Source organism: Ambystoma mexicanum, chromosome 8, assembly GCF_040938575.1.
Source record: "Ambystoma mexicanum isolate Mex_15411 chromosome 8, UKY_AmexF1_1, whole genome shotgun sequence".
Taxonomy (NCBI): domain Eukaryota; kingdom Metazoa; phylum Chordata; class Amphibia; order Caudata; family Ambystomatidae; genus Ambystoma; species Ambystoma mexicanum.
The window spans coordinates 307,250,732-307,267,847 of record NC_090929.1 but is presented as its reverse complement, the minus strand read 5'-3'; the positions used below and the strand labels follow the sequence as shown (position 1 = coordinate 307,267,847).

Below are 17,116 nucleotides of genomic sequence, written 5' to 3'. Positions count from 1 at the left end.
TCACTATGCAAAAGGAAAAACTATTAGCTTTTACCAAGTTATGTGTTTTTATAAGTGTCCAATCTATGTCGGCTCTTGATCTACATTAAAACCATCAAATGCTGGATAAAACAAGCAAAGTATGGGGCATTTACCAGAGTAACACTTATTTTCACAGAGGTCATGCTTCATAGGGTTTATTTTTCTCACATACCTCAAATCTCAGTTAAAATCATTATGATTATAATGATGATTTAAAAAAGTCAGTAGTGGGTGTTAAATTGAAAGGAGTTCTCTCCCACCCTCCCATCCCCTTAGCTCCTGCTTCCTGCATTGGCTGTTTTCTGGCTCTTGCCAAATCGGATCTATGGTTGCCTTTTATTCCATCCCTGGTTTTCTTGCAGATCTTCCAGAGACGCTACGATGGGTCTGTCGATTTCTTCCGTGACTGGAACGCATACAAAACAGGCTTTGGGAGCATGATGACAGAATTCTGGTTTGGCAACGACAATCTTCACCATCTAACGGCAAACGGTAACGTCTTACTCACTTTGAACACCTTTCACTAATCTGTTTGCTATCTAATTTGTTCATTCCCTTTTGAATCACTCCTCTAACAGGAGAACAGGATGCATGGTAATCAGTTCTAGGTTGCTTGGTTCATCAATTGCTGCCCCTATGATGCTTCTTGAAACCTCTGAATGCTAACCAATTTCATCTATTCAAAGTAGGACTTTCTAAACCAGCTCAATTCTGATTAGATTGCATCTAAACAATGAGTGTTCAAATTGGTAACACTGATCTGAATCATTAGGTGCTGAAACTTGTAATTATTTAAAAGATTTAGAGGCTGATTCGAGTATCTCGGATTGTTGGCTTGACCCAGCTTGAAGTTTCTTTATATTTTTATGATTTTTAAATTTGATTTGGGCTTCTTTTTTTCAGCTTGTTTGATATCATGTGTTATTATTCTCATGCCAGACCTTTTCCAAGTGATTCAATTTGAATTTGATTCAAGCCAAAAGGCATCTATAGTTCAAAGTGGTTAAATTCATTTTGATACACAAATCAGACATAGCAGGTATTTTGATGCTTAATTCGAATCCTTTGCTGGGTCAGTGATATAGGGGGTTATACTGATTCTAAATAGTGCAAACCTTTATTTTAATGATTCAATCCACGATTCAAGTCAAGCACTTTAAGACTTGCCCACCACTAATATAAAGTAATACAGCTTTTGGTAGATTTAGTCCCTTTGTCGTTGCTCATTGTCAGTCATTGTGCATTAAGCGGCAGCATGCTCAAGTTTTCAACCAAAACACTTTAAACAATACAATACTCTTTCATGTGGGTCAAAGACCTTGTGGTGTCACTTTCTATGATGTCTCTCATGACCCTGCTACATCCGACTTTTTCTGCCTAAGTACCTCCCTACTAGAGTCCTTATATCCTCTAGTTCCAACTCTCTGCAGGTGAGACGTTTCTCCAAGCAGAGAGTGGATGGTAGATCTCTTTCTTCAGCAGGTGCCTCCCTCTGGAATGGCCTCCCAACCCCTCTGTGACTTGAGCCAGATCTCCTTAAGTACCAGAAGTGCCTCAAGACCTTCCTTTTCTCCTCCTCCTTCCTCCTTCCCTTCCCTTCCCTTGCTGAAGCCCCCTGCCATTGTGGCTGGTTGCTGGTCCCTTTTTAGTCTTCAGGGGCCAGGGCCTCCTCAACCAGACCCCCATGCCTCTTAATCAGTATTTGCCCTTGGGCACCCTTCCCCAACTAGCCTACTGAGTCATGTCCACTCTACTCACACTAGTATACCCTACCCTGGTTCCTCTGGCACTTGCCCTCTTGGCTCCCCTAGCACTTGCCTAGCCCCTGGGGTCCCTTCAGCCCCTGCATCTCCCCTTCCCTTCCCTCACCCTCATCCATCCTTCCTCCCTGTCCTCACCCCCTTTTTGCACTTCCTTTTCTGCTCTTGCATGATCTAAATATCACAAAGTCCAGTAGGGTCGTTATTGTTTTTTTCCTTGTCTGGCACCCCCGGCTTGTGGCGCCTGGAAACACCTTGGCTGTATAGGTGCCATACACATGTACAATAAATACATGAAACAAAAAATAATTGAGAGCTGTCTAATGTAATTTTATGAACCCCCATGTGTTGTGTAAACTGATTCCACTGGAGGGATGACCAAGAAACATGGTTGGAGGTTGAGAATTAATGGAAAACCATGGAAAGGAGACCCAGTGAACTTGAGGGGATACATGTTTTTCCAGACGAATAGTTCACAAATTATGGAGTAGAAAGGCAGTGAAACAAGCAGTACAGGGCCCGATGCCACACCTCCAATGAAGCAGTCATCAAGTGATGGAGAATAGTGTACGCCCATTGTAGCGTCCATGTACAAAATGCAGCTCAGGAAAATGACTGAAATAACTTTACCCCATGCAGCCCAATCTTGGCATGATGATGGAGCAAAGCCAGTTACCAGGCTTTTTTGACAGATCCTGCAATACGTCCTTACCTTCAAGACGTTTTGGGTGACTACATACATTGCAGAATAAAAAAGAACAGATTGAAGAATTAGACAATTGCACGTTAAAAGTTACTCAACAACTTTAAGTAGTAATATGATATGATATGGCATTTAAACGTGCCTATGCTCAAGTTTTTCAAGGCGCAACGAGGCAAGGGTGGGGAAACAGAGGGGAGACAGAGACAACGATCCTACTAGGCCAGGTGACATTAAGATTGCGCGAGTGCAGGGGACGGGGGAAGGGGAAAAGTGCAGGGTGAAAGGGGAGGGGGCAGTGCAGTACATAGGATAACGGTAAAATAAATAAAGACAACAAATAAATAAAGACAATAAATTAAGACAATAAATAAAAGTGTGGCCAGCTGGTGGCAGTGCAAAGGTAAGTGCAGACATCAGGTGTCAAGTGCTGGTAGGGGCTGTAGGGATACAGAAACAGTCCCTGAGTGCAAGGGTTGCCAGGGGGGCAATGAAGGTGTGCACACCTGGGGGGGCGGGCGGGGACCTGGGCCCGAGATCAGAGGGTAGCCAGGTAACCAGTGCAGATTCGGATTCAGCCAGGAGATCAGCAGGGGAGGGGGGAGAGAAAGCAGAAGCAAAGAGGAAGGTCTTGAGGTACTTCCGGAACCGTAGATGGTTCTCCTCAAGTTTCAGAGAGGCAGGGAGGCTGTTCCAGAGGGAGGCCCCAGCAGAAGAAAGAGATCTACCACTAACTCGCTGCTTGGAGAAGCGACTAACTCTGAGGGTGTTGGAGGCGGATGAGCGTAGACCTCGAGAAGGAAGCTATTTAGCAAGAGAGAGTTGGAGGTATTGGGGTCAGAGATATGAGGAGAGAAGGAAAGTGTGGAGTTGAAGTTTTTAGACTCATATGTGGGAGCAGGAAGAGGGCCAAGAGAGGCTGGCCAGATAGTGATAGGAAAGGTGGGGGTGGGTGTGCCAATGAGGATAATCTCGGTCTTACTGGCATTAAGACCGAGATCATTGGCAGCTTCTGCCTCACAGTCAACGTTCCACTTACCCACTATGATGCATGCCCTGCCCCTCTTGTGCACCTGCCTTCCATCCCTGAAATCTGACTTCCGCCTCCTGCACTTCCTTCTCAGCAACTGTCCACAGTGGCCCTCTCCCTTACATGTTCTAGGGTCCACTCTCTGCAGTTTCTGCCTTGCCCGTTACATGTCTCTGCTCACCCTCTGCTTCCTGACTGGCCCTCTGCACGCCCCTTCAGGCGCGCGTCCTGCTACTAGTTCTTCTTCTGTCTCAGTGCCCCCACTCAGGCATCCCCTGCCACTCCCATCCCGTTGAGACATAACAAAAGGGGGTGAGACACCTTCACTTTTCCTTTCTCTTTGGGCTCCTTTTTACCACTTTTCCATTTTGATAATGGCACTACACCCCACCTTGGCTGGGCTGTAATGCATGTTACTGGCCCTACATCCCTCAATAAGTGCTCTCAGTGGGCGCCTAGGCCCCTGGCTCGTGAGCAGGCTCATAACACACATTCCAGGCTGTCATGGAGGGCTAGAGCGCCTCTGCGATCCATTTTAAAACCTCTGGACTCTTTTGTACTGACTGCCTAGAGCACTTTGCCAGCTTGACTATTTCAAACTTGGATCAAGGCAGAACAGCACCAGGACAGATATGGGCTGGCAAGGCATCCTCTGGAGATTTCCAAGACATCCCTGCCTTGAAGTAAATGTGGGAAAAGCAGTCTCTTGCAACCAATAGTTAACTCTGTATTTGTTCAGGGATAGGAGGTAGTCCAACGGCAATTGTTCTAATTTGCAATTAAACAATGGTTGCACCTAATTTTGGTATCAATCATCAAAGAGGGAGTGGTGCTTAGAAGAAGCAGAAGTGCCATAATCGGGTTCTTTGCTTTTAGAAGATATACTTTAATGTATATTTTTCAGCTTGGTAGAGGGTTGGGAGTATTTATCAGGTATTTGATAAAGCACAGATCTAGGTCCAGGGAGCAGAGAAGCACTGTACAGAGAATCTTTATTGTTGCATAGGATCTGGAAGATTAGATCCTGTCCTTTAGACAGCAAAAAATAGATGATTAGATGGGATGTGATCAGTAGAACATGCAGTTGGGGCAGTTCTAGACAGACACAGCACAGTGTTTACTTTTAAATATTTGCATTATAAAATACATATGAAAGACAATATTCGCTATCAAGCAACCTTACTTGCCATGATCCACTCGAAGCAAATTTACACTGAAAACTTCATCACCACCATTGAAAACCGCTTGAACACAGAAGCCGAACAATCGAATCTGAAGCGACCAGAATCATCCACCTCGTGCCGGCTTCCAAAAGAACCCATCGTCAACTTTTCCATTGTACAAGCGACAACCTCAAATCCACAAATAAAGACCCCTACAGAAGCGTACCAAATATTCTCTCAGGCGAAAAAGGTCCCAGAACCCAAATCAAGAATGACAAAATAGCCCAATAAGAAACAGAATGGATCAAGAGCATTCCTACGACATGTAAGGAACTCAGAAACATTCCAACTATCGGCACAAAAAGAGTCAGAAAAGAGACCGGATGCGCAACCCAGGAACACACCTCCCTGTCCACCGCAAGTGTTCCCAGCAGACAAGACGACTGTTCCTCAACTAGAAGATGTGACACCAACCACTGAAGCCCTTCTTAATTTTACTACTCACACAGAACAACAAATCTCACACACCGCCATACTCTCACACCAAAATAATGACTCAAGTCTCATAATTATTGACAAATATTGCATTAGCAATCCATCCTTAGAGTCATATAGCTATGAAGAAATCTCTGACGTTTCACTGCGAGATGAAAATTCAATCACAAACTGCTCCATAACGTACGATCAAATTTCGAACGACGCATTCGACTATTCAACCGCCAGCTCCAATAATGCTGGCCTTGCTCTACCCCAGTTCGTCAACCCCTTCACCAAAAGAGAAATTTATGCATTGTGGATAGAAAATATCATTAGCAGACCAACCCCAATAATTCTAAGCAGGACCAACGTCCTACGGCTCTTCCACGCAATCCCGCAGTTATCCTCAATCTGCACCAGAGATATCAGCCTCGTCACGTTCGAAGACGACCTGCAGTTGGACAGAATCTCCATAGAATTTCAAGATCCAATTAACTTAGAACGAATTCTATCAATGCGGCACTCTCTTTCCAATCTCGGCTTTGACTGCTGGCGGATAAAAGAAAATACATACTTCAAAGCACGAAACCCGCAACCCTTGAGATATACCCGATGCTGAGAATAAGACACGAGATGGCAACACAATCACTGGACTCCATTGTACTCTGTAAACGACAGGACATATTTCTCAAAATTCCAACAGATCACAGAACCCCAGCCATACAAATCTTGAGGGCCCACCCGGACACTTTTAACAATGCTGTCCTACAAGACTGGAAACTCAAACTTTCACAAGAAATGGTTAATGAAGACATCTCTGAGGAACTCTTAACTCTCCGCCCGCAACAAGCAAAAAATCAAACGTATGCGCAATGTTTGGCTAAAGACGATCCAACTCAAACAAACCTACCAACAGAATCTCCATTGTATCACAGATATCCGAGGAATTCATTAACTACCCAAATATCTGTCCATCTTTCCCAATACCAATATCAGAACAATCTTCAAGAAAATACGATTAAACGTAATACCAACAAGATCCAACCTTGCCGTCTCAAGACTGATACCCTTCACCGAACAGTACTGTTGATTCTGCAAAGAAAAAGACAAACCAGAAACTCTACACCACCTCGTCATGGAATGCATGCTACTCTCAAGACAAAGAGAACAATTCAGTGGTTATTTTTTTATCTTTCATCGCAACAAATGGAACCTGAAGAACGATGGACTATATTATTGAATGGTCAAAACAACAAATTCATCTATACAATTGCCTTGTTTCTCCAAAACATTCTTGAACTTTAGTCTTATTGAGAAAGCCAAAAGCTTCCCACATTTCTAATGTTAACTGTAAGATAAATGAAAAAGTTTATAAATAAACTACCTCATTTAAAAAATTAAAAAATAAAAAATATACATATCATTTTATAGAAGGGATCAGACCAAATATGTTCAGGTTTCAAAATCGGCAGTTTACTTCTGGGGCACACATTACATCTCTCTAGTACTTTATGGTAGATGCCATTATTCAAATGCTTAAGCCAATTATTTTAGGAAAGGCATGTATGATGAATAATTATTATGATATCTCTACAACACATATAGGAAAGTTTAAAGCATTACCCCCTGAGTCTAATCCAGCAAACTACATATCCCGAACAAAGATGTGTTTCTGCAACTGCTTCTATTTCATGCTGACCTGTGTGATAAAAAAACACCTCCCATGTAATAGCTCAAGAGGGTCATATCAAAGAGACAATGGGGGTCATTACGAGGTTGGAGGTAGCCATGGCGCTATTAGCGCCATGGCTACCCCCTTACCGCATACTGGGTCCGGGTTCCCTGAATGGGGAATTACCGGGCCATTCCAATCTTGGAGGAACCAGTATTTCCCCATTCAGGGAACCCATCCCCATTCCCATTTGAGCCCGCATAGGGCTCAATGGGAATGGGGACCATACTAACAACGGGCCCGGTAATAATGGGCCCGTTGTTAGCATGCTGGTCCTTTAGTGGCTCCCACTAAGGGCGCCTGGTAAAACCAGCCACCCTTAGTGGGACCCGCTAAAGGACCTCGTAATGCGGCGGTAAGGGGTTAACGGCACCGGCACCTTTACCAGCGCTGTTAACCCCTTACTGCCAACCTTGTAATGACCCCCAATGTCTGGGAAGAAGAAAGATGATTAACAGGAAAACAAACATGTTCTAACATATTGTTTGGGTGGACCAGACTATCTTCCCTTTATACCATATTGAGGATAGTGATGCCCATGTACAGTGTATTATTTGCATCTTCCGTATGTATCCATGGCAATATCCAAAGGCCTTGCACAGTTTGGAAAGGTTGATTGCCCCATGTTCCATCTGGAAGTATGGCAATGAGATACCTATTGTAGGTCACATGGGAAGAAAAGCACATTTGGTTAAGGTTGTAAAAACTTTTGTTTGTATGCAGATCTACCGGAAGTAGCATAGAACTGTGCTACTTATTTGAACTTATAAAGGTTATTTCAAATGAAGTAGTTGGGCCTCTAATACCTTATTTTGATTGTGTGGGAGGTCTTTGAACAAGTAGCTGCCTGAGTAAAGAGCAAGCACTGGTGTATCTCGGCAGCCAGACCCAGGCCTAACTGGGCCACACATGCGTACAATAGTTATATTTCTATATAAAGGGTAGCAAGTGGGGAGAGTAGGTGTTCTGTAAAGCTGCATTACTCAGAAAAGACTTACCTAATTAGGATGCCAAATCATCCATATACATCATGGCTGTTAAACATCATGAATGTTATCATATATGCCATTATTCATGAGAAAACTAGACTGCCCACTCAAAGAAAGTGATGGTGCCGTTTGCACACCATGAGCATTTGCACACACAAAACACCACTTTATGCACACCACTTTTGCCATATCTGTATGAAAAGAAACTAGAGGGTTTGTTCTAAGAATGTGATGGCATAACAATTTGACAATCACTGCTGTCTACAATGCTTTAGGCAATGGTGATATTTACTACCCATTACATGGTGCAGGGTACAAATGAAAATGTATTAATAACACACCTTTTGCCACTCCACCTGCTTATTAAGTCTTTTGTCATAAGAATGTAAGTGATATATTTAATGTTGTTCTCTCTTTGCTAATTTAGCTTCCACAAGGCCTCAAAGTGCAATGCAGAAAACCTTTTTAATGACTTACCACTTTATTATCAGATCATGTGATTTTTAAATAAAGTGTTCAACCATAAGTGCTTTCAATTCTTTATTAGAGATTCTGGGGCGGTTTTCATTTGTTCTACAGACGGTAAGTACTCCATTGAGCTACCTCTTACCGAGATACACCCATCTACTATTTCCAAGTTAAAGGTTAAGAGGGGCACGCGCTGGTCCAGATATGTGAACCCTAACCCAATGTCACTAAATGTACAAAATTACAAACAAGCTCTAGACCAATTGCACCACACCTTAAAATCATTGTCTTTGTTCCATATAAATGTCAGTAAAGTCTGATGACAATTTCGAGTTTTGACACATATTCTTTACTGGTTTTGTTGCCAAAGCGTGTTTCGACCTCCTACTGATGTTCTACTCAGGGATTTCTCTGCAATATTGTCACGTCCAAATCCGTGCTCAATCCAATTGGTGACTCTTCACAACACTTGTCATCATACTGTGCCAATTGGCAAAATTGCTATTACTTCCTGATTGGCTCAAGCACACTGTATACCTTCCCGGTATCACAATAATATGTTCAGCAACACACTGTCAATCTGAGGGTTTGATTCCCGCTTCAAGTTGAACTAGTAATCTTGAGTCACCCAACATATCTTTACTCAGATTAGCAATACTCGCTATCCACAATTTTAGATGCAGATCCACAAAGGTCCTTCAGATTCATATATTTCTGTTCACAATTAAGAGATCTCGATATATCTTTCTGCGGCGTTCTCATATTATAGAGAACCCCCTGAGGAGGACCGCAGTAGGAGGTCGAAACAATTGTTGGCAACAAAACCAGTAAAGAATACATGCCAAAACTGGAAATTGTCAGACTTTACTGAAATATATATAGAACAAAGACAAACATTTTAGGGTGTGGCGCAATTGGTCTAGAGCTTGGTTGTAGTTTTGTTCATTTGTTCTACAGTTTACCTGTGAATAGGATGTCTTACCCAACTATATTTTTTCACATGGGCATTTTACTGCGTAGATACCTTTGGCAGATAGTAATGAACAGTACATTCCATTTCACACGTTCCTTTACAAATGTGCTAAAGGTATAACATTCTACAATTCTCATAAATCTGTAGGCCTTTTAATGGGCCTCATTACACGGTAGGAGGTAACCATGGCGCTATTAGCGATATGGCTACCCCCTTACCGCCTTCTGGGTCCAGGTAGGCGGTATGGGGACTTACCGGGTCATTCCGACCCTGGAGGACCCGGTAAATCCCCATGCCAATTACCATTCCCCATTCCCATTTGAGCCCCCATAGGGGGGAGTGGTACCGTTATTAGCTCTGAGGTCCCTCAGCGGGTCCCGTCCTTAACGCCTTGCCAGACCAGGCGTTAAGGACGGGACCCGCTGAGGGACCTCGTAGTAGAGCGGTAAGGGGTTACCGGCACCGGTGCCCTTACACGTAATGAGGCCCAATGTCTTTCCCCAGAGCCTGAACAAAGGATTGACTTACATTTCTCCCCTTTTTAAATGCAAACAAAGGTTTCTGATGCTGAGGCTGTGCAGTCTGCACTATATGCTATATTATAGTTTAAAATCAGTTTGTGCAAATCATTACTTTACAAAATGCAAGTAATAACACTTTCATTAATTGCTCTTATCTTATTACTGCCCTCTAGTGAGGCACCACAATTTGCATATTTTGCCTACTTAGATGCTCTGAAAATCCTTTATCCATAAGACAATCCTGTATTATTAAAAACATTCTTCTAAAAAATCAGTTGCTTAAAACTGTGCAGTTTCTGCTTGCTCATAACAATTGAGCACCAGATAAATCTTGACAAGAGGATTTGGGAGGTTGACCTTTGAATAATACAGTGTTTCCTTTGTTTATGCTGCTTTCCTAAAACTTTATCTGACAATTTATCTCCACATTCTTTAATTTGAATATCCAGAAAACGAAATTCCCTTGTACTCTAAAATGATGTACATTTCAAATTACAGTAAATTGCAATCATCCATTTAACAAAAGCTATTAATTGTAACTCATTGGTATGCCAAATGATTGATATATCATCTGCATACTTTATGAGAAATGTTTTGGGCCTTCTGAATTCATATATGTTTATGAACAAATCTCTGTATTTCGCTATAAACTCCCTAAACGTATAACTGACAATTTACCCATGCATTCATTAATCACAAGATCATTAAAGGAACTTGCCTCCTACTGTAAGAATTATGTTTCAAAATAAAGTAAATTGCTTTCATACACATAAGAAACTAATTTAATTGCAACTCAATACCATGCCACTCGATTAGTATATAATTGATGTACGTTTAAAATAACTTAATCCATGCACTAAAAATAAATGTTCTGATCGAAAGATCACGTTTTTGCAGAGAAAGAATTCTTCACACCCGATATGGCAAACCTGAACATTTTAATTTGATAGGAAAGACATTTATTTAACAGGTACAATTCATTTCTTGCAAGCACTCTTGTATTCAGATAAATAGTCTTGTATGTGGTGCGGTGACCTGGAATTGGGAAGTCTGTCCAGAACTTTATAGTTTTGGGTATAAACTTTTCTGAACACAAAATAGCAATCCTATCTATCCCTAACTAGAGATGGTTTCCCTAACTCAACCAAACTAAAACTCGGGTCTGTCAGCAAGTCCGTAATGTCCAAATAAAGGGTATACGTCCTGGTCTGAACTTCTAGACCATCGCTAACACTGAAACACAAAAGTCCAAGAACAACAAAACCATATCCCAAGAGAATGCTTCCCTTCTCCTCAGTCGAAATGTCTATGGCTAGGAGAAGGACTCCTTCTCCTGGCTTGTAAATTATACTCTGGCTTGAACGTCTTTTCTTCTTATTCAGCTCTCTCTCGCTCTCTCTCTCTCTTTCTCTCTCTCTCTCTCTTTCTCTCACCTTGGTTGTTTCCCTTAGAAATCTGGGTTTCTTCCTTTTTGTTGAAAAGAAAGGGGGAAATGGGTGAATTGGGGGGATCCAGTTTTGAGACAAAGCTGCTTCGAGGGGCCACCATGAGGCTGCCGAACACAATTTCCAAAGGATACTGGTCTCTGCTTACCGGATTACATCAGTTCCCTTTTACCTCTCCTGTCACTTGAACACAACTCACCAAGCAAACGGAAGAGTTCTTATTGTAAGCCAGGAGACTGGCTCACTTCTCCTAATGTATTTATTTATTTATGTATCTTCTTATAATGCGCCTGAGCCCACAGGCATCAGGGTGCAAAAAGATTGCTGGAAGCAGACAGGTCTGAAAGGAAAGGTTATACAATTTATTTAAACAAAATTGTTTTCAGACGTTTTCTGAATAGATGTAAATCTGGAGTCATCCTCAACTCCATAGGCAGCTTATTCTATGTTGTAGCTGCTTGCACCGGAAAAGAACAAGTGCCACCCCTAACTCGTCTAATACGGGGGCAGCGAAGGAGCATAGCATCACTGGACCTTGTAGTGCTAACAGACTGCTGCAATTCTACACTATCTCTAAGGTATACCGGAGCTGAGGCGTATACGCACTTATGAGTAATGGTACTGATTTTAACACTAATCCTCTCCTCAATAGACAACCATTGTAAGTCTCTTCTGTGTTTAGTGATTGATGCACCTCTAGTGATGCTTTTTACGATGCACATTGCATAATTCGGCAGTACCTGCATCCTCTGAATGCATCTCTTGTTTGCTCCTGCCAAGATAACAATAATAATCTAATCTCGGAGTACTGCTTTCGTCAAGGTAATACAATTAGCCCTAGAAAGAAACGGTTTAATTAACCAGAGCAGCCTTACTTTACAACCAGCTTTTATCGGACTTTTTTTGACTTGAACATTGTCTTTCAACTTGTTCCCACAGGGACGAAGAAGAGACTATCCAAGTTTTCCTTGACTATTCAAAGTTTTCTTGAGTTACTTTAATTTTATATTCTTCATCAGTTATTTAAATTCTCTCCATAGGTTTAGAATTCTCTCTACTTGAACATTGTCCTTCAACTTGCCCACAACAGGATGAGGGAGAGACTCCCCGAGCTCTCCTTGACTTTTCAATGCTTTACCACTCTTATTCAAACCGCCCCCACCGGGAGAGAGGAAGAGGCTCCCCGAGTCCTTCTTGACTCTTCAATACCACTGTGTTATGGAACTGACCAGGGAATTGCCTCACAAAATGATCTACTTCTCTCTTCTCATCTGGTTTCACCTTCTTAAGTTTTTCCAGCCCCTCCCCGAATTACTATCGTTCCCGTTACCTTCTCTTGGGGAACTCTTTGCCGGTTTCGCCAGGAGTCGTAGGTTTGTTCCTTCTCTTTCTTCTTCTGCTCTTCTTCTGCCCGCTTGACTTCAGAGCCCATTACTGCTGGCAGCCTGGGTTCAGGTTTTGGACCAAACAGTCCACCCGTTACAGGTTGTGCAAGCACCACAGTTCCTCTACTTCCCATGTAATCGCCTACATGGCTTCACAGTAGGCTATTGTTGGTGGTCTCAGTGTAGTTCTTGGACTGCATGGTGCACCCACCACAGGTCACACCACCACCAGACTAACTTTTGGCATCAGGGTTGTCGACTCCCAGCCGACAGATGAGATGCTTTCCTGGAATTCCTCGGTGCCCTCTCGTCACTCCACACTGCTACTTCGAGACAACGTTCGAATGCCCTGTTTCCAACTCGCTGGCTTTTTGGTGGCCTCCTAGCTCACTGACTTCTCCTTCGGGATGTCGTTTTCCTTATCCTTCTTTACTGTTTTGCTTAAGTAGCTCTGACTGCCCCAGCGTAATGTCACTCTGATTGACAACAGCTCAGGGACATCATTTCACCAAAATGCCTGGGTTAGCGGATGTGACATCACACGACCCTTGGCCTCTGATGACATCACAGGAAGTGATGGCATGGGACCTTGCCCCCAAGTGCCAATTGACATCACAGGAAGTGATGGCACACGACCTTCAGATGCGTGTAACACCCATGTTTCCAGTCGCTCTAATTTCAGCCAGATATAAGAACTGAGGCACAGAGGAAGGCGTGATTTGTCCATGATCACACATTTGGGGAATGTCATTTTCCAGATTTGACGTGGGGCATATCTGTAAAACATACATAATGCAGTACTTGTAACCGGGTGACCGGAATCTCAAACGCAGGCTACAGTTAGTGTATGACGCATCTATACAGTGGACACAGAAGTACTCGTTATCTGTGGCATTGATTTGTTAAACAAGCCAATAAAGCACTGACCTGGGGAATTGTGCGCTGCCTGTTTAACCAGGAGCATAATGCTGCAAGAGCAAGGCCTGAAAATTTAATAATTGACCATGGTTTAGTATCAACAAAATTCCCTGGTCATAAATGTATCTATGAATCAGCTACCACTACGATAGAAGAAACCTATTGTGTGGGTGTTAGCTGAGGCCATCTGTCTCAGTGTGCATTTATCTTTCAGTTATGTGACAAGCAACCAAATGTAGTCCCCCACAACCTAGTGCCGAACATAACACCTTAATGTCGTAGGCTTTGATACATGACTCTTCTTCAATCTTTTTTAACAGGGTGATGTATGGGGAGGGGATACTGCACTGCCCTCAAGAGTGCAGCTCAATGCATCTATGAGTTTCCTAGCTCTATGTGCGAGGTGTGTTATTCAATTAACCCCCCCCCCCGCCCCAGGGCTCGCCCGTGAATGTAGCTTCCATAAAGCCCTTTCCAAGAAGGAGTTTGGGGTGTGGGGGGGGGGCGGGTCATTCCATAGCTCTCTCACTTCTGAGACTCTGTGTCCAGCGCTTATTTTCTTAAACAGTGTTGCACCAGAGCATGGTCCTGGTCGAGGTTGCAGCCCTTCTCAACCATTCACATCACACTTGAATACGTTCAAGGTGAGCAGAGCCCAATCAGTGGCATAGCACAGAATTTGGGGCCCCTCTGTAAGCCATTCTGAGCCCGACCCACCCAAGCTCCTTAACAAAGCACAGGGCATGCCACACCCCGGGCCGGCCCGGAGAACCACGTGGGTGCAATGTCCGTGATGATTATGCCGCTGCAGGGGCATGCACTACTCCAAGTGAAAGAAGTAAATATGTTTTTAATCCAAACTTAAATGTTTCACCTAGCGCAGAAGAAGGTAGCGTTGCCTAGTCCCCAGATATACCAGCAGGGATGTCATTTAGGAGTCAACAGGGGTCGCAACTGCGACCCCTGAGGTCTCCCTTGCTACCCCTAAAAATTAAAAGAAAAAGAAAAAAAGACTTTTCTTTTTTTTTACACAAGGTCCTGGGCTGTGGCCAGCACCATGTGGCTCTTTGCTTCTGGAGTGGCTGGCTTACTTGTTCAGGACTCTTAAAAACAAAACAAAAAATTTAAAAAAGGATAGGGGTTCCACATTTCTAACACTTTCAGCAGTAACCCTAAATAAGAAAGAATGGGAATACCAGATAATTTGTCTTTCTAGAATTCTATAGAATTGCTAGACTCATTAAAAGTTTATTTCAGGTACAATTCAGGGGGTTAGTCACTGATTTAGCCTGTTCTTAAACACCTCAACTCAGCCTTTCATCCTTCTGAGGTCGATAAATGAGTACCAACACAGATTGGGTGATATTGTATGTATATGTGTTCTATATAAAGCGCTTAAGTGTTAATGCTATATAATAGAAAATCATTATCATTTGGCCATGGACGTCTGCTTGCATTGACAATAATTTGGTAATATGGGCCTACACACCGATCTTAACGATACATATGGCGATCCATTCTTGTATGAAATATTTTTCGTAGTGTGCTTAGCAACAATGCTATGTAATGCCACTTCCTGTTTTCTTAAGGAGTGAAAGGTTGTGTTCCATCGCTTCCCGTGATATAACTTCGGGGTTGGGTCAAATTACATTACTTCCTGTGATGTCATCAGAAGTCAAGAGTTGTGTGATGTCACTTCCGCTACCAATGGCATTTTGGTGAAATGACGCCTCTGTATACCAGTGGTAGCTGGTGAGTTGTTTTATTGGAGGGTGTAAATGTTTGCCACAAGTATGCGATTGCGACCGAGCATATCGAGGGGGTCGGAACTAATGAAAATGGGTTTTAGCGGGTCAGGATTATTCCCCCTCCTGGTGTATTACACAGCACACTTTCTGTGAAAATGTGGGTAAAAGACCAGACAGTTAGCAATCGGTTGTGTAGGGTAACTCATGAAATAAGTACAATAGATGCAATTTACCAAAAGTGAACAAGCGCATCTCCCAATGCATTGTCATGCCGGTCCCTTCAATATATGCCAGGATAAAAAACATTTTCATGCTTTCTGTACCCATACATTTCCATGCTGACTCCACCAACATATGCTAGTATTCCCATATAATAATAATTTAGCACTCCGAACCCTCAAGTATCTGAGCGCTGTTTATTATTATCCATGCTGTGTGGTGCTCATTTATCGACCTCCGACCTCGGAAGGATGAATGGCTGAGTTTGGCGGTGCCGGTATTCGAACCTGCGTCAGCAGGCTCTGCACACATGTCAAAGCGAGCACGCTACTCGCTGTGCTATCGGACCGGCTAAGAACACACTCATGTTCGCTTTGAGATATTTTTCATAGTATCATTACTGGCACTAGGCACAAAGATGGCTCTGCCAATATATGCCAGAACTCCTATGTAAGAAAATACTCCTGTTGGTTTGGCCATTAAAAGAGACATGTCACAATAATAAAACGTGTCCAAACTGCTTCATCAACGATGCTCAGTTAATAAAAAGTCATGCTGCAGTAAGAAATATACAGGCCGCTACACCAAAACGTCAGTCTAACGAGGTAATACTACTTATCATGCTTGCTTTATCAAAGATACTGAGTAATACATGTCATGCCAAAGTAAGAGCGCCTCGATGCCCCCGGGCTGTGTGAGCACTTTAAAAATGCAAATAAATAAATAAATGCAGGCATCCCCTTTCATCCACCCATACATCTCCTCTCACATTCATTCATGCTGCATTCACCACACAGGCATGCACCCACCCATCCAGAACATTTACACACACAATCACATTCATACCCATTCACCCACCAGTCACTCACCCATATACCTGCACCCACCCAGAAAATGTACACACACACACACACTCACACTCCAACTTACTCACCCACCATTTACTCACCATTTACTCACCCATAAACCTCTCACAGCCAATTGCACTGCATTCTCCATGCAGGAACGGACCCACCCAGAACATTCAAACACACACTATCACATTCCTACTCATTAGCCCACCACTCACTGACCCATACACCTTCTCTTGAATCCACTCACACTGCATTCTCCACACAGACACTCGGCAGAACTTGCAAGGAGCTGGCAAATCCTGCTGCAATCTCTACCTCTCCTGTTCCCTCCCAGGCCCTCTGCATGGCATTGGCCTCTCATTTCACTACTTAAACTCAGGACATCCTGTCCACCCTCTCTTCCTCTACCTCCTCTTCCTCCTCTACCACTCCTGGCCCGTCTGAGTTCGTCTCTCCACCTCCTTTCTCCTCATTTCCCCTGTTCGCCCCAGACGATGTTTCTAGACAAGACCGATCTATGAAAGTCTCATCAAAGCAGGTTCTCCCCTGCTCATCCAGAACCATCAAGGACCACATTGACACCTTTGCTCAAGCCTTGGCCGAATTCTGCAATCACTCCTTTGCCATGGGAACTTTCCCCTCCCCCTTAAGCACTCTCTTGTGACCCACCTCCTAAAGAAGCACTCATCCGATCCTTCCTCTCCGGCTAACTA

General features: G+C 43.2%; 1 protein-coding gene across 2 annotated transcripts in view; it reads left to right on the top strand.

The window, feature by feature from the left end:
- LOC138471864 (ficolin-1-like) overlaps nucleotides 1-17,116 on the top strand; it is a 199,192-nt gene that overhangs the window by 96,029 nt on the left and 86,047 nt on the right. For both annotated transcript variants that reach the window (XM_069609722.1, XM_069609723.1), the window contains exon 8: nucleotides 384-513. In XM_069609722.1, the coding sequence (XP_069465823.1) occupies nucleotides 384-513 (130 nt within the window). The remainder of the gene's footprint in view (nucleotides 1-383; nucleotides 514-17,116) is intronic.